This window comes from Arachis duranensis, unplaced genomic scaffold (assembly GCF_000817695.3).
Source record: "Arachis duranensis cultivar V14167 unplaced genomic scaffold, aradu.V14167.gnm2.J7QH unplaced_Scaffold_232525, whole genome shotgun sequence".
NCBI classification, from domain to species: Eukaryota; Viridiplantae; Streptophyta; class Magnoliopsida; order Fabales; family Fabaceae; genus Arachis; species Arachis duranensis.
This window is the reverse complement of record NW_026264851.1, coordinates 1,322,126-1,340,941: the sequence shown is the minus strand read 5'-3', so window position 1 is coordinate 1,340,941 and position 18,816 is coordinate 1,322,126. Positions and strand designations below refer to the sequence as shown.

At 33.3% G+C, this 18,816-nt stretch overlaps 2 protein-coding genes across 2 annotated transcripts; both read left to right on the top strand.

Annotated features, from left to right (window-relative positions):
* The first annotated feature begins 5,915 nt into the window (after nucleotides 1-5,915).
* On the top strand, nucleotides 5,916-11,198 carry LOC127744166 (uncharacterized). Its single transcript, XM_052256447.1, has 2 exons — nucleotides 5,916-7,698; nucleotides 10,097-11,198. Exons 1-2 carry the CDS (start codon nucleotides 7,161-7,163, stop codon nucleotides 10,216-10,218), a joined length of 660 nt encoding a protein of 219 aa, XP_052112407.1. The 5' UTR covers nucleotides 5,916-7,160; the 3' UTR covers nucleotides 10,219-11,198.
* LOC127744115 (uncharacterized mitochondrial protein AtMg00240-like) lies at nucleotides 10,267-10,722 on the top strand. The gene has a single exon (XM_052256386.1). It carries the CDS (start codon nucleotides 10,267-10,269, stop codon nucleotides 10,720-10,722), a length of 456 nt encoding a protein of 151 aa, XP_052112346.1.
* Nucleotides 11,199-18,816: the final 7,618 nt, after the last annotated feature.

Here is an 18,816-nt window from a genome sequence, read left to right as displayed (position 1 = left end):
GTAAGTTGTGTATTTTCATGTTTTCATTTTTTGTATTGCAATTCTTGCAGAGCATGGCACTTTCGGATCACCCAAGGGGGGAATTCATATCTCCGAAAACGAACAAAGAATTCAGGGTGGAAGCCTACCCGAGTTTCATTCACTTTATAGATAGAAAAAAATTAAGTTCGCATCCATATGTAAGTTTTTGTTTCGTAAATTTGTTAGTACACTTATTTACTTATATGCCAAATAAAATAACAGACGGTTGAAATGTGGCAATCCTTCAGATTTTTGCTCCTGTTTGCCACTCGGGACATTGATGGTTATGGCTGATAAATACAAGAACGCGGAAATGTCAAATACTTGACCCGCTACACAAAAAAGCTCCAAGCGATGAGAGAAAGGACATTAATAAATTCACTGTAAGTTGCCTCTGTCTTCTTTACTTTAATAGATAGGTCTATTTTGAAAGTTGAGTTGGGTGTATATTCCATATTCAATTGGGTGTATATTCCATATTCAATTGGGTGTATATTCCATATTAAGTTGGGTGTATCTTGTCCATTCATTCGGGTGTATTACTGATTTGTTTTGGTATTTAAGGGATATGTATTTTCATGATTGATAACATATGCCGGCGGGAAACCTCTCGAGAAAGGCGAGAAGGAGAAGGAAATTAAAGCACCATATGTTAAAATTTCAGGCCAAAAAACAAGGTATAAATTTGTGACTCTGAACATTAAACTTTCCTAAATGAGATTTGTAATTTATTTTCTTCGTTTTCAGCTATGACTGCGCTATCTACGTAATGAAGTGGCTTGAGTTAATAGAGCCGGAAAACATTAAAAGGGGAAAGTATGAATGGGATAATTAGACACAGGTAACTGTTTTTAGAACTATATAACTCTGTATTACTTTACTGAATTAATATTTCTGTTTAAACATAACATACTTTTTAATTGTAGGAGGAGGTGGACCACTATAGAGTGGAGTATGCTTCCCGGATACTATTCAGTGAGATAAATACACAGAGAGATCGGGCAATTAGAGAGAGTAGTGCTATAAGGCTGTCGAAGCCATCCTCTGTATTATTGAGTCCGTTTTGTCAGATTAATTCTGCTGATATAGAAACTAGGTAGTTTGTAAATTGAACAAATGATGTAAATATTTGCCATTTATCAACAACTTCTATTCCATGTATATTTTTTCCCATAGTTAAACTATCTGTGCTGGTAAACTGTCTGTGATGTATTCAAAAACTGTATTACAGGTGGTAAAACATAAAGCAAAAAATCAAGGCATACGCATATTATAAACTGTTACACCCAACGCAAGTCTAATAATACACCCGAGGTTGAATAAAATATACACCCAATTGTTTGTGCTGTATTCAAAATGAATGAATTACATGTACTAAAATATGAAAAAAAAATCAACTGAAATATACGCCCATAACCTGTGAATTTTTACAGCTTTTGTTCTATATGTATCTACATATGTGTCTATATGTAAATTGTCAATTAACAAAAATACACCCAATAGTAACAGTGCTTTTACACCTATACTCTTTTCAGTGCTTTTACACCCATATTCTATAAAACTATACATCCAAAGAGTTATCCCCTGCTGTTGGTACCCTGAACTGATTATTCATAACGTGTCCTTGATATTGGCTGGAATTTGAATGCGCCGCTGATGCAGCATCAAACAGGTTTATCTGAATATAACACTCCCGCATTAGCTAAACTATTAACTAGAAAAATAAACTCAATCGCCACAAATTTAAAGAACATTTCCTTGTACCTCGCTTAAAACTTTCGTCTTCTTCTTCTTTGTGGCATTTGCAATCTGTTTCTCCAGCTTTGAACCTAGCCTGTTTTTTGGACGTCCTCTTGTTCGAATCCTTGGCGGGCTTTGAAGCTCGTTAACGGATTCCAAGTTGGCGTCTTCGTGGGATAAAGAAGATGTCCCCTTCCTTTTGGCTTTTAGTGCTTCCATCTCGGCCATGACGTTATCGTACGCACGGTGCAGAATTGCAGTCAGCTCCTCCGATTCGGAGGCAAATTCGCAAATATTTTGCGAACAAAAAACCAATTGGTCGAACCTCTTGCTTCTTGGCTCCATTAGTGGCTCTTCGTGGCTGCTCTTGATGTGTGTGTGTCGCCTCTTTATCTTCTTGCTCCATCGTTCCAGTATGTATCTAGGGGACACTTGGCTTACTTGTTCGAAGCTTAAAACACTTAGTGCGTGACGGCACAGTATTCCTCTCGACTCGAATAATAAGCATTGGCATTTTACCTCGGCTGCAACTGAGTCGTAGGTAACCGCGAACTTGTCGAATATTGAGCTGGAAACTTGTTCTCCGACTTCGTATACTGAATAGCCTAGAGCAGAATTCTTTAATCTGGTGATGCAATTCGCCTTTCCTCTGATTTGGGCTTGGACTTCCCTAAACTTTGCGTGGGTGTACGCATCTTGAAACTGAGCTTTGATGGAGGATTTGGTTGCACACGGTATGACTGTATGAAAATCTGCAGCATCTGATTCTCTCTCTGCTTACTCCCTGCTTCCGAGGCAATTATCGTACTGTTTGACGAACTGAATGAGCGAGCTGTTCCGGGTGATGTACTTGTTAAAAAATGAATGCATGCTCTCGCTCCTTTGTATGCTTCTCATCCCTGCCCAGAAGTGGTGGTCCAGATATATAGGAACCCATATGTGACGGTCTTCATACAGATCTGCATAATACACCCAAACACACACAGTAAAATACACCCGAGAGATCGTACAATTTACACCTCTGCTGCAGATTTTAAAAACACATTACCTGAAAGCCACTTGTTGTCCGCAAGACCAAAATTCACCAGAAAATCGTTCCAATTCCTATCGAACGAGTCTTTGCTGTGAGAGTTCCAAACAACATGGCTCATTTGTTGTTCGATATCGGCATGTCCCTTGTACCCGTTTAATTTGCTTGGAATCTTCTTCATGATGTGCCAAATACACCAGCGGTGAACTGTTGTTGGCATACAGGCCTCTAAAGCCCTTTTCATTGATGCGCACTGATCGGTGAGAAACCCTTTCGGAGCGTTTCCTCCCATGCAACGAAGCCAGCATTGAAATAACCATTTGAATGAATCAATTTCTTCGTTCTTCATCAAAGAGCATCCGAGAAGTGTTGACTGACCGTGGTGATTCACCCCGACAAAAGAACCACAGACCAAATTATACCTGAAACGAATTACCATGGTCCAGAATGCAAAATCATTAGGTACACCCCAACAAATGCTTAGAATACACCCAATGAAACGGCCAATATACACCTCTGCCGCGGATTCATAAAAATAAATTAATTTAGCATCATAAAAAGGGACAGTTTGTTACCTGTTTGTATTGTAGGTGGTGTCGAATGAAATAACATCTCCGAAATACTCTCAAAGGCAGCTATGCTCCTTGTGTCGGCCCAAAAACCAAGCTTAATCGACTGATTGTCCTCAATTTCGAGCTCGAAAAAGAAATTCTGATTCTTCTTTTTCATTCTTAATAAGTATTTCCCGAATCCTTTTGCATCGTCTTGTTCCGAAATATTCTGCACTTCTCTCGTGATGTAATTCCTCATGTCTTTTTCGAGAAAATTTAACTCACGATAACCCCCGGCTGCTGCAACAAATGATTGGTAAGTTTTTCTTGGTCTGATACCGGCTTCCTCGTTATGCTGTATTGTACGACGCACAGACATGCTTAGTTTCCTGTGTTGTTTGAGCATCTCTGCTTGATTTGGACAGCAGGGGTGTGAATAATGCAGCACAACCTTCGAAATGATCCAAGCACCAACATCCTATGATACAAAATACACCCAATCATGTCTAATATGATACACCCGAACCGAAACAACTCAACTACAGAATGACCTTTAAAGCCATAAACTATCAATACACAGGCTGCAGAATACACCATGTCAAAAACTAAAAACACACCCAATCATGTCTGATATAATACACCTGAACAACAACAACTCAATTAAAAATAACAAAAAACCAGTAAAGTGTATATACACCCACACTTATAGCTAAAATACACCCAAAGAAGAATTGATCTACACCCGAGCATCTGCTATAAATTCCAGGTAATTAAACAATATTCAGCAATTTTTAAACTACACAATGCTATACAAATTACTGTAAATCAAACCTCAGGAACTTCGTTAGATTCAAATTCATAATCCACATCGCCTGGATTCAGCACAGAATCTGAGCTTGAAGGATACATCGTCTTCAAAACGAGTTCGAACTTTGATTTCAGAAAACAACAAATCAAAAGAGAAAACGAAGCTCGAGTTGCAGAGAGAGAAAAAGAGAACGTAAACGAAGAACATACCAGTGAGAAAAGAAGATGAAAAGATCGATGGAGAAGAATGAGGGAAGACGCGCGAGAAGAAAAACAACCAAATCTTAAAATAACGAAAACGAAGAAGGAAACAAATATTTTAAATTTGGTAGTTAGATATACGCGAGATGTTATATAGCGCGTGTAATCAGCGTACGTGGAGCAGCGCGTATTTTAAATTTATTGTTTAATAAACTTGTAAAGCATACAAGCCCTAATGGCTTGTATGCAGAGCTTTTCCGTAATTTAATATATTATTGAATAAATTATTCGAATTTATATAACGAAAACTTTTTAGATATTCTGAGAATAATTTAATATCCTATTCTGATTCATTAATTGTCTTTTACGTTAATATTGCAGGTTTAATTTACTATTAATTTTTAATTTATAATTTTAAAAATAATAAAATGGAAATTAACTTTAAATCGATCCATATTACTAAGAATAAAGTAAATGCTCAAACATTCATTTACTCCTAAGAGCACACAAGAGATTCTCTTCCTATGTATTATTTTATTTCCTTTTAATTCCGGTAACTTAAAATTCCAAAATAATTTAAATTTACGTTGTTCAAATGTAATACACGTGGATTGTGCTAAAAAACGAGACGTACAACAAGTAAAAGTGTGAAAATTTACACAATTTTACAAAAAAAAACATTGTTTTTTGGTGTCTTAAAAAAATATGTTATTAAAAAATATAATATAATATAATAATATTATAAAATTAGATAATTATTCTATTTTAATTAAATCTCTAATAATATACAAAAGTAATAATTGATGATGCTACTTTATTTTAATAACTAATTTTTTTTAAAGAGATACTAAACGGATAATTATTATCTCCAAATTAAATTTCTAATACAGAGATATAAAGTGATATTTTGTAATATTTTATCAAAAACTAAATTTAAATTATACCTGAAATACTAAGTTAAATTGTGTAAATAATCAATTAAAATACAAAAAAATAAAAATACAAAATTAATTTTCTCTAACACAAAAAATAATTAATAATTTAATACACAAAATATATAGAAACACAACACATAAAAAAAATCTTACAATTTTCTCTTTAATCGTTATTACATTATTACTTTTATCATAATAAACTAAACTAGTCAAGTCACCTATTTATACTAATTCTATGTTAGTACAAAAAAAATATCTCTTGTTAAATTTATTAACCTATCATGTTTATCAACTTGACAATTTGTCAAAATTATCAATTTAATATAGAAAAATACTATTTGTACACTAAAATTAGCCACTAAAATCAGTCACTAATATATTTATGTATAAATACATGTGTAGTTTAATTTATTTGCAATGTGTATTTATATTCTAGCATGTCTTTTATTCTGGCAGCTGACTTTGATAACTAATTTTAATGTACTATTACCTGATATAACATACTACTATTAGTTGTATTTATAACGAGTTAGCCTTAGTTAGTTCTCCCTAATTTTGTTAGTGCATGTTAGTGTAGTATGTATACATATGCAGTTAGTTGCTGTAAACATTTCTTGAGAGAAAGTCATAATGAAAGTTAACATTTTTGGCTTATTCTCTTCATTGGCTCTAAATATAAACTTACTTATCTCTTTCCTCACACACCTTTAACATGGTGCGGTGAACGTAGAAGCCATGGTTGAAGAGGGAACAACTTGATTTTTGATCTTTGTGACTAAAAAATTGATAATGAATCCATTCCCTTTTAATCTCCTATTTCAATTTCTCCATTCAATTGTTCTTTTACTTCTCACTTCAACATCGTCTCTGACCTAATTTCTCGATTTACCACAATCGTTTGTATTCTCACATCAATAATTTTCTTTTTTTAATTCCTAATTTCTCTGACCTAATTTCTCTCCTCCCAATTCGATTTCTCAGATTTATCTCTTCCTTTTCTAAATTTCTTTTCTTCTCTTCTCTTGGACTCTTACGATAGTGTTTGATGAGAGTGTGTTTATCTCTTCGTATGTCCATCAAAGAGTGAGGTAACAACTCCGATCAACGAGATCAAGAGAAGAAGGTCTGAATTCTCATCTCTGAAATTCATTGAATTTGTGCCGAAAATGGTGGATTCAAGTTTGGGATGCTCGACAGGTGGTTCAAGAACCATGGATATGCATCAGATAGCATCATTTCTGAGTCAGATATCAGCGATTCAAGCGCACATCGCGAAAACCAGTAATCTAGTTCAAGATCCAACAAGTGCCTACTTTCTTCACCCATTAGAAAACCCAGGTATCCCCATAACTACTGTTTTTCTTACTGGTCAGAACTATAGTACATGGAGTAGAGAAATGTGGAGAGCACTTAAATCAAAGAACAAAACAAAATTTTGTTGATGGAAGCATCACAAAATCAGAGAGCACAGATCCATTGTTTGAAATATGGGAAAGGTGTAACACTTATGTAATTGGCTGGATAAATCTTTCAATTAGTCCAGATATTCGTCAAAGTGAAACATGGAACAATCTTGTTAGTGATTTGTGGCTTGATCTGAAGCAACGCTATTATCAAGAGGATAGGTACCGTGTTGGTGAATTAGATTAAGAACTATACACATTAAGATAAGGCGAATTGGATGTGACATCCTACTATACAAAACTCAAAACAATTTGGGAAGAAATTGACAATTTTTGGCAAATACCATCATGTGAATGTGGCATCACGTGTCAATGTGATCTAGGAGTAATTAGAAGCCAAAGGGAGGAAGAAAGAATTGTGAAGTTTTTGAGAGGATTGAATGAGCAATATTCTAATGTGTGGTCTCAGATCATGCTCTTGGATAAGTTGTCGAGTCTGAATGTGGTGCTCTCCAAGCTTACTCAACAAGAGAGACAGTTTCTCAGCCTTGAAACTACCTCATACATTCAAATTTTGGCGGCACCTACCAATTCCTTGAACACTGTTATGACTTCTCAAGGCAGAGGGAGAGGAAGAGGTAGGGGAGGCAGGTTTCAAGCTGGGGGGAGGGGCAGAGGAGGCAGAACAAGGATGCAGTGTTCGTTTTGTGACAAAACTGGACACACAGTAGATATGTGTTACAAGGAACACGGACTTCCTCCTCATCTAAGGCAAAGAAACACTAACTCTGCCCCAGTAATGATGAATTACTTCAACATAGGTGAAGCAACCGAGGATAGAAATGATGGTCTTGGTTTCAATCACCCCCAGTTGGAGGAGAAGAAGACTATAGGGAGCGATTTCACTCCAGAACAAAAGGAAGCCTTGCTAGCCTTACTCAATAAGCAAGAAGTGCAACATATTCATAGCATGAACTACATCTTAACTCAACCTCAGCCACCTCCTCATGGTAAGGTGACACATATTCTGCATTTTAAATCTCACATAAAGGCTCTTAATGTTTGTATACAAAAGTAAAAACCTTGGGTAATAGACACTGGTGCCACTGACCATGTGTCATATTGCCTCAGGGATTTTTTTGAAACATTTAAAATTGATCCGATCATTGTCAAACTCCCTAATGGTACTTCCACTGTGAGCTGCATCGTGAGAACCATTAAGTTTTCAGAAAATCTTTATCTTACCAATGCATTGTACATTCCTTCCTTCAATTTCAAACTCGTATCAGTGTCAAAGCTAACTGCATCATTGCATTGTAAAATGACTTTTTTCTGATATAAACTGTGAGATACAAGACAAAACACACAGAGAAGATGATTGGTATTGCTAACTCTGTTGATGGTCTATACATACTAAATAAGCACAGCATTTCCCCTCTTGGTGACACCATACTCCACACCATATCACAGCACCCACACAAAGAGCACACATGTAGCATTTATGGCATGATAGATTATGTCATATTCCTAATAATAGACTAGCTGTTATGAAGCAAACTTTCAATTTCATTGATTGTACAATAAATGAAAATCCTTGTGACTCTTGTCAATTAGGAAAAAAAGAAGATTGTCTTTTTCTCAAAGTGATACTGTTTCTAATAATAATTTTGATTTGCTTCACATTAATATTTGGAGACCACTTGCTATTTCGTTTATTGATGGCCATAGATATTTTCTCACTATAGTGGATGACAAGTTCAGATTTACTTGGATAAATTTGATGAAGTCTAAGGCTGAAGCAGCATCTTTGGTGCAAAATTTTGTTAAACTTGTCAAAAACTAATTTAAAAAATCTGTAAAAATTATTCGGACTGACAATGGTCCTGAATTTTTAATGCCAACCTTTTATGCTTCATTTGAAATTTTGTACCAAAGGTCATGCATTGAGACGCCACAGCAAAATGGTGTTGCTGCACGAAGCATCAACACATTTTGGCTGTGGCAAGGGCCATTATGTTCCACGCCCAAATACCTAAGTGTTATTGGAGTTTTGGAGTGATCCACGTAGTCTATTTGATAAACTGAATTTTCACACCTTATTTACATGAAAAATCTCTGTTTGAAGTACTGCATAAATCACTCCCCCATATCTCTCACCTTAGAGTATTTGGTTGTTTAGCATATGCAAGCACGATCAAGAATAGCAGAACAAAATTGGACCCTCGTTCAAGAAAATGTGTTCTCCTCAGTTTCAGGGAGGGTACCAAAGGTTATGTGCTTCTTGATCTAATTTCAAAAGAAATTTTTTGTGTCTCGAGATGTCAAATTCTATGAAAATCATTTTCCAAATATTGCTTCATCTCAGTTGCCTATTGATTCTCACTAAGAACCAGCTTTTCAGCAACATAATACACCCCATGTCATGCATGATTATGATTTGTTTGACCACCACATAACCGATCTGCACACCCTTGCTTTCAATCCACTCCACACTAGTCAACCTACATGAACATACACACTACCACACAGCCCATGGATATTGAATCCTCGAGTCCAGCATTGCATGCACAACCCACTCATTCAAACATTCAACATCACAATGTATCACCATCTTCTCACCCCACACCGAGAAGATCATCACGCATTAGTAAACTACCAGCATACTTAAAAGATTATAAATGCATGAATATTACTAATAATCACAACAGAGAAACTTCTTCCAATAAATGATATCACATCTCAAAGTTTTTATCATACAAATCTCTTTCACCTATGCATAATGCATACTCATTAGCTATCTTGAACATTGAGCCTAAATTCTATGAAGATGCCTTACTTGAACCTTGTTGGCGAGAGGCCATCCAAGTTGAATTGGATGCTCTAAATGAAAACAAAACCTGGACATTGACTTCCCTTCCGAGTGGTAAGAAGGCGATTGGTTGTAAGTGGATCTTAAGGTCAAATATCACCCTGATGGTAGTGTTGAGTGACACAAGGCTCGTCTCGTGGCAAAAGGGTTCACTTAAGTCCCCAGAATTGACTATAAAGACACGTTTAGTCCCGTTATCAAGCTAGGAACACTGCGGGTTGTTTTGGCACTGGCTACTGTCAAGGGATGGCATTTGAAGTAAATTGATGTTAATACTGCCTTTCTACATGGTGAGCTTGATGAGAAAGTGTACATGAAATCCCCTGAAAGTCTTGCAATAGCTCCGGGTCAGGTTTGCAAGCTTGAAAAGTCTCTATATAAGGTTAAACAAGCTAATAGACAATGGAACTTCAAACTGAAATCTGTTTTGCTAGAGTTAGGATATAATCAGTGTAAATCTGATTACAACATGTTTACTAAATCCCAAAGTATTGGTTTTACAGTCATTTTAGTTTATGTTGATGATTTAATGTTGGCAGGGGACAATTTGTTTGAAATTGAAAGGGTAAAACAGACTTTGCATGACAGATTTCGGATTAAGGACATAGGTGATCTCAAGTTCTTCCTTGGCTTAGAGGTTGCTAGGTCTTCAAAAGGCTAGCTCTTACGGGACACTGGCTTTGAGCATTGTAAACATGCCTCCACTCCCATGGACTATGGGGCGAAATTGAGCAAGGATGATGGAGATAGTCTGCCTGATTCCTCCGATTATAGGAAAATTATTGGAAAACCGTTGTATCTCTCAAACACAAGGCCGGATATAAGCTTTGCAATTGGCAAGCTCAGCCAATTCTTGGATTGTCCCACAACTAATCACTTGCAATTGGCACATAGGATCCTCAGGTACATAAAGAACTCTCCGGCAGCGGGGCTATTCTTCTCGGCCAATTCTGATCTATCTCTCATTGGATTTTCTGATTCTGACTGGGTTGGATGCCCCAAATTGCGACGATTGGTTTCAGCCTATTGCTTCTATAAAGGGTTCCTCCCTTGTCACTTGGAAGAGCAAGAAGCGAGTAACTATCATAGCTTTCTTCCTCTGAGGCAGAGTATCGGGCTCTTGCACTGGCCACCAGAGAAGCTTAATGGCTTAGTTATGTGTTGAAAGACTTAGGAGCACCTCTTGGTAAACCTGTGAATTTGTACTGCGATAGTAAATCTGCCATTTATATGCTACTAACCCAGTATTTCACGAGCGTGCAAAGCATATTGAGGTTAATTGTCACATTGTGAGGGATAAATTGCAAGAGGACTTAATTCATCTTTTACCAATTTCTACACATGAACAAGTCATAGACATCATGACTAAATCTCTAGCACCAGGACCGTTCAGCACATTGTGTAGCAAGCTTGGGTTGTTGGACATTTTTATGCTCAATCCTCCCATCTTGAAGGAGGATATTACCTGATATAACATACTACTATTAGTTGTATTTATAATGAGTTAGCCTTAGTTAGTTCTCCCTAGTTTTGTTAGTGCAGGTTAGCGTAGTATATATACATATGCAATTAGTTGCTGTATTGGTTGCTGTAAATATTTCTTGAGGGAAAGTCATAATAAAAATTAACATTTTTGGCTCATTCTCTTTATTGACTCTGTATCTGAACTTGCTTACCTCTTCCCTCACACACCTTCAACATACACCTAACATAACCCTTGAATGTGTTATAAGTTGCAAGCTTGTATGAATTGTAAGAAAAATTAAAATATTTGACCATGTCATAAACTTTTCGAAGTTTTCATCTTTTAATCCAAATTAATTATAAATTCATCACAATGTAGTTATGATTCTTTCTTAAAACTTCATATTTCTTTTAATCAAAACCAAATTGTTTAATCATACAAAATTTATTTTGCTTTCTCACAATTTTCACTTTGAAATCAATTTTTTATTATTGCTTTAGAAATTCTACCATATTCAATAATATTTGTTGAAGCATTTAAGTCATTAAATATTGCTCGAACATCTTACTTTGTAAGCATTGCCGTCATACGAACTTTTCATATTGTAAAGTTGATGCGGTTATTGAATTGTTGAATCTCGAGCTTCATAAATGTGTAGGATTATAAGTGTTCATAACACGCAGCGGAAATAATAAAGTAATCCTATTGATTTATTTTGTGCTTAAAATTTTATTGAAATAAGATGGGTTAGATGTCAATACCTAAGTACCCTAATGAATGAAAACTTTCTCTTTCGATAGTGCGAAGGTATTATGTGTATCCTTGTTATTAACTGAGAAATTTTTTGTAACTCCTTGCACCAGCAATTCTTCACTAAGAATTAGAATATTTGTGTACGTGGAGGTAAAAGAAAAAAAAACTTGTGTTGTCTTTCTTTTATCATATACACATATATATAGTATGAGATTGGTGATTGACTTGTGAATTAAATTACAACTTAATTTGAAACAGAATCAGTTAGGATCTTATCCATATTTAAAACTCATCATAGAATAAATAATTAATTATTTAATATTTCTAATTATCATATTATTATATTCATGGTGCTAGCAAAGAATATAATATATTCCATTTGAATTAATATAATTATTTATTTGATCTAATCAAGATAATAATTAAATGATTATTTACCAAGGATTAGAACACTCGTTAGTGTGTGACAATACTAAGCTGGTAGTAAATTAGTCATACTAAATTTACTAATCAAGGTTGGCGTCTAGCAACGCTTCTTGACAACCCGATAGTATGAAGTCATAATATTTTTACTAAGAACCCAAGATGAACAAAAAATATAACTCTTTTCATCTTTTCAGCTCTTGGCTAACTTTTAGAGTACAGTTTGATTGCCAAACTCTAACTTGTTACCATTATTATAATGAATTATGAATGACTCAAGAAACTCATTTCTTAATTCATTCAAACCCCTTGGCCAAGACATTGTTTATTTATTCATTATAATCGTAGAGCTCAAACTCATTACCATAATTGATGGATTTCATTTTGACTAATCATTAATTCTACAAGTATTTAAATCATACCCAATGTCCATTCAACTAACACCGTAGGGTGTTAGGTGTCCGAAATCAAAGTATAACAAATACATTGTCAATTACTATGATAGTCATAGGTCAAAGGAGAATTCTAATATTATGTTCATCATAAGAATATCCTATTGACAAATATACGGTAACTATAACCATTAGGAGTTCTTAGAGCGAATCAGTTCAATGGTTATATCTCTATATATACCATTTATACATATAATTTAATAAATGAGATCTATTAATCTTCATCCAATGAAGACTATTATATATATATATATATATTCACTAATGTCCCATAGTGATTCTACGATTAAGAACAATTTAAATTAAAAATACTTAAAAACGTATATCTCATTATTACGATCCCTATCGTAATTATTCGTTTCTAATTTTAATTAAGGACACTATCATAAATTATAAATGTTTATTCTTATAAAAAGGAATAATAATAATTTATGATAGTATTTTCTTGGACATACATACTTATTTCCAACAATTTTCCACTTATACTAGAGTCAATGACAGATTAAATCTAGGGCATATATATATATTTTCAACAAAATGACATTTTTAAATAAATTGACACAGAATTTAATCAACAGTTCTGATACTATTATTAGAAAATAAGGTGTTTTTAATGACAGTGTGAAAATTTGCACAATTAACATAAAATGAACACCAAATATTTTACTAAAGAAGCATGATATAACAAATTATAAAATTAAGTAACTACCTTACTCGAACCAAATTTTTAACGAGATACAAAGTGGTAATTGGTTACGCAATTCCACCTTAATTAAATACCTTCCAAAAGATCCTAAACGGATAACCGTTCTACCCAAACGAAATTTCGGACAGAGAGATATAAAATGGTTATTTATAATACTCAACTTAAAACCAAATCTCAATTACACTTAAAATACCAAATCAAATAGTGTAAACATTCAACCAAAATATAAAGAGAAAATACCAAATATAAAACCAATATTCTCTAGCCAAAAGAGTAACTTATGACTTAATAACAAAACAAATATCAAGACACAACCCACAAAACAAAACATTATAATTTTTTATAACTCTTACTACATTGTTACTTCTATCATACCAAATTAAACTAGTCAAGCCACCTATTCATAAGTTAAGAATTTATGTGAATTGTAAACAAAATTAAAATATTTAACCATAAATCATTATCTTTAACCACACCACAAGCTTCACAAAGTTTTTATCTTTCTATTCAAATTGATTTTAAATTCATCACAATGTAGTTGTAATTTTTTTTTTCTCAAAATTTTATATTTCTTCGAGTGAAAACTTAATCTGATCCTTATCTATTTTAATTTAATAAAGGACAAGACGATTTCTATCCTAAAAAAAGAGACACTTTGACTCTTAACTTATTTATTTTGGAATAATATTTTTCCGTTAAAAAAATTGTTAAATAATAACAACAATTATTTTTATGGGAATTTTAAACTTTCACAAAAAAATTTTTAATAATAGAACCAACTATCACTACTATTACCACACCTTCTTCATTTTTATCATTATCACTTTTATGTTTTATCTCTATTAGTTTTATTGTGTAACCATACTTTATTATTATCGTTATCTCTTCTACCATATCATCACTAATACCAATACCATATCAATATTAATATTTTTTTCTCATTTCTTGTTTGATGATATTTTTTAAATTTTTTTCATATTGCAATCACTTTTTTTCTCTAATATTATTTATAGTTATGGTCTTTTTCTATTTAACCACTAATAATAATTTTTTTAAAAAAATAATTGTATTAATAATTTGTGAATTTTTGAAAATTTAAAACCTCACAAATTATAAATAAAATATTCCATAAAATTAATTTTGCTATTTAATAATTTTTTTAACAAAAAAATCATATTATATCTCAAAATAAAAAGATTGAAAATCAAAGTGTCTATTTTTTTTAACAAAAATCACCTTATTTTTCGTGAAAATATATATAGATTAAATTAGGTGTTTACTCAATTTCTTCTAATTCAAATTAAATTGTTTAATTATCAAAAGTTTATTTTGCTTTCTCACAAATTGTTCATTGCTTAAGAGAGTTGTTCCTATTTGCAACATCAACTTCAGCTTTAAACGGGTTATATATTTGCAGTCATAATTAATGGCGAGTTAGTACTTAGTAGTTAGTAGTGTTAGTGTAGTGGGAATGGAGTGCTCAAGAGGTAAAATTTTGTCTCTGAAGTCTTAACTATGAATATTGAATGTAGAACATGCCGTGTCCAAAGGCCCCGCACTACCATTAACCAATTATTTCTTTTGTTTATTGGTATTATTTTAGGGTTAATGATGATGTTTTTTATTTATATAAAAAATTATATATTTTCTAATTTAAATGACAATAGAAAAACTATATTTTTATATATCATCTCTCAATTTTACAGTTTAAGCGAAATTTAAAATATATATTCTATATTCTATACCTTAATTTCGTAACTACTATCAATGAAATTGAAGGAAAAAATTTGTATTACAATAAAAAAAAATGATAAGAACAAATCAGTTTTATTGCACACTTTCTGCTATTTTCAATATTTTATTGACATTAATTTAAAAGTAATAAATATTAACAAGTTGTTAAAAATATAAACTATACAATATAACTTATTTGTATATATGATTTTTTTTCCTTAATTTTCCTCAGTACAGCTGTTAGTCAATAAATACAATATATCCAAAAAGATAATTGAATATATAAAAATAGTGATAAATTTTTAAGTAATGAAAGTGTATATTAAATAAATGCACAAACATATTAACACTAATATTTTTTAAGAACTTTCAAACGAACCTCAAATACTTATAAGAACTAAGAAGTTGTATTTCCTATATCACTTTAAAATATAAGTGAATTAAATGAATAATAAGAAGAGAGAAATTACATTCTTATAAGTTATATCCATTTAGATTTTACATTTTTAGTGATATTCTCATATCTAGTTAGATTTTAATTTTTAGTGATATTTGTCTACCTGGTTCCTTTTTCATCATTTCTAAAAGTCCTGTTTATTTCTAAATAGGGAATATAACATTGTAAAAGAGACCTATTATTAGAGGTAATAATTTTCTCGTTCTTCTTCTCGCGAAGCTTCCCCTTGTTTCTTCGATCGTTCTTTTCCTCTCCTTTCTCACTCGTTTCTTCTTCGTCATTTACGTTAGTTCCTCTCTCTGTAACTCCAGCTTCATTTTCTATTTGATTTTTCGTTTTCTGAAATCAAAGTTTGAACTCGTTTTGAAGATAATGGATGATTCAACCTCAGATTGTCAGCTGAATCCAGGCGAAGTGGACTATGAATTTGAATCTAACGAAGTTCCTGAGGGTTGATTTACATAAGATTATTATGAATTTTGTTGAGTAATTTGTATAGCATTGTGTAGGTGAATAATTTGTGAACATTGACTGTCAAAATAATGCATGAAGATAAAACTGTGGATTGAATGTAATGTATTAGTTTTGATTAATTTTCTGGAATTTATAGCAGACGATCAGGTGTAGATCAGAACTTTTTTGGGTGTATTTTCGAGGGAAGTGTGGGTGTATTTACAATTTACTGGTTTTTCTGTTATTTTAACTGAGTTGTTGTGGTTCAGGTGTATTATATCTGACACGATTGGGTGTGTTTCTAGTTTTTGACATGGTATATTCTGCAGCCTGTGTATTTACAGTTTATGACATTTATTGTCATTTTAGTTGAGTTGTTGCAGTTCGGGTGTATTATATTAGACATGATTGGGTGTATTTTTAGTTTTTGACATGGTGTATTCTGCAGCCTCTCTCTGTTGTTGATGACCAGTTTGTTCCCAAGGTTGGAATGACCTTTACCACCCTTGAAGATGCTGGAAAAGTTTACAGGAACTACGCCAAGACTGCAGGATTTTCTACAAGAGTTCGGAGCACAAATAGGAAGGGAAACGAGATTAAGAACCAATTGATTACATGTAGCAGAGAGGGAAAATAGAAATCTAAAATATCTCAAACAGCACAGGGAACTAAGCATGTCCATTCATCGTACAATAAAGAATAACGAGGAGGTTGGTATTAGACTAAGCAAAACTTACCAATCATTTGTTGTGGCTGCCGGGGGTCATCGCGAGTTAAATTTTATTGAAAAGGATGTGAGGAATTACATTACGAGAGAAGTGCGAGAAGCGTGGGTGTGCTTAAAGACTCATTTGATAGGAATTAAAATGATTTTCTACTGAATTTTGGTATTGTGGACAACAAGTGGCTTTTAGGTAATGTTTGTTTAAAATCTGCAGCAGAGGTGTAAATTTAATTTTTTTCGGGTGTATTTATAGTATGTGTTTGGGTGTATTCTGCAGATCTCTATGAAGACCGTCATATATGGGTTCCAATCTATCTGGATCACCACTTCTGGACATGGATGAGAAGCACACAAAGGAGCGAGAGCATGCATTCTTTTGGGTGTAAAAGCAGTATTCTTTTGGGTGTATTTCTGAATTTTCTTGTATTTCACATTTTACATATATATACATATATATACTTCAGAATCTTGTTTTTATGTTATAAAATACTGTTTTTTTTACAACGGTTTAAGGGTTTTAAGTATTAAGGTTTAGGGTTTTAGGGTTTACGGTTTAGGTTTTAGGGTTTACGGGTTAGGGGTTAGGGTTTAGGTTTTAAGTGTTTAGGGTTCAGGATTTTAGGGATAAAGCATCAGGGGGATAGATTTTTTGGTGTATATTCAACTTTCTTTGAGTGTAAAAAATGGCAGGTTATGGGTGTATATTTGGTTTGATGTTTTCCTTCATATTATAGTACTTATAATTCATACATTTTGAATACAGCAGAGAGAGTTTAATTATTAAAAGAAATTTTACAATAAACTGGATTATAATTGAAAAATTTTTACAGCATGTGTTCAATTTGTTATAGGACTATATAACATTTACATTAATCAGTGTCAATATCCTTAGAATCTATCTGACAATTTGGTGATGCACCCTTAGCGGCGGGATGTGCATCAAGCCACCGAATCCCAAATCCCTCACAATTGTTTTCTTCTCCTCACTCATGTTTCTGAATTTATCACTTAAGAGATGTGTTGCACACTTAAGGTCTTTGGTTTACTGTAAACAAAAATAAAATTATAGTCAGATATATTTCTATTATATAAAACTGATTTCATGTAAGACATATATTTGTTCTTACATTTCTTTCAGGTTGGTTTCTCGCTGCCATTTTCTCTGAAATGAAAAATACACCTAAAGATATCAATAAGATACACCCATATATATGAGTCAGATACACCCATTGATAACAGTAAGATACACCCATAGATATAATTCAGATACACCCATATATATCAGTCAGATACACCCATATATATGATTCAGATACACCTATATATATCAGTCAGGTATCACTCAAACATGCATCAATATCAAGCAACATTACAAGGTCAAGCAATATACACCCATGGACAAGCAAATATAAGCAAGTGCTGACTATTACAATATATCAGTTCAGAAATATACACCCAACATTTTATGCCATATACGCCCAACAAATTACTCCATATACACCCACCAAACTACGGAATATACCCCCAAAAATCAGTTACCAGGAGAACTAGAACAACAAGAACAGTAACACCTACAAGAACGAAGAAGAATAGTGTAACATAGAAGCAAGAATAACAGTAAAACCTAGAACATTATAAACTGTAAAATGAGACGTAGAGCAAGAAGAATAGTAAAACGTACAACAACGTAAAAGAACAGTAAAACCTAGTTTGAAATCTGAAAAATATACAGGAATGGTAATGTAACGTACCTTGAGTATTATAGCTTTGTTTTCTCTGGAGATTCTTGATCGAGAGTTTTATGGTGTGTTGATGGAGTTTTCGAATGTTAGCGACGAGTTGTATATCTTGAGTTTGGAATGTTGCTCGAAAATGGAAGGGTTGCGTTTTCTCTGAATGGCTTTGAGAAGTGGAAGAAGTAGAAGAGTCTGCCATTAAGGGGCGGTTTACGCGAAGAGAAGCGTAACAGTTTGAGTGGGAGCGCGTGAATGTTACGCTCCATTCAATATAATTAGTGCGCCATATATAGAGAGAGAGAGAGAGAGAGAGGAAAGTATCAAGAGCAAATGAAATATTTGTACAATGTGTTTAA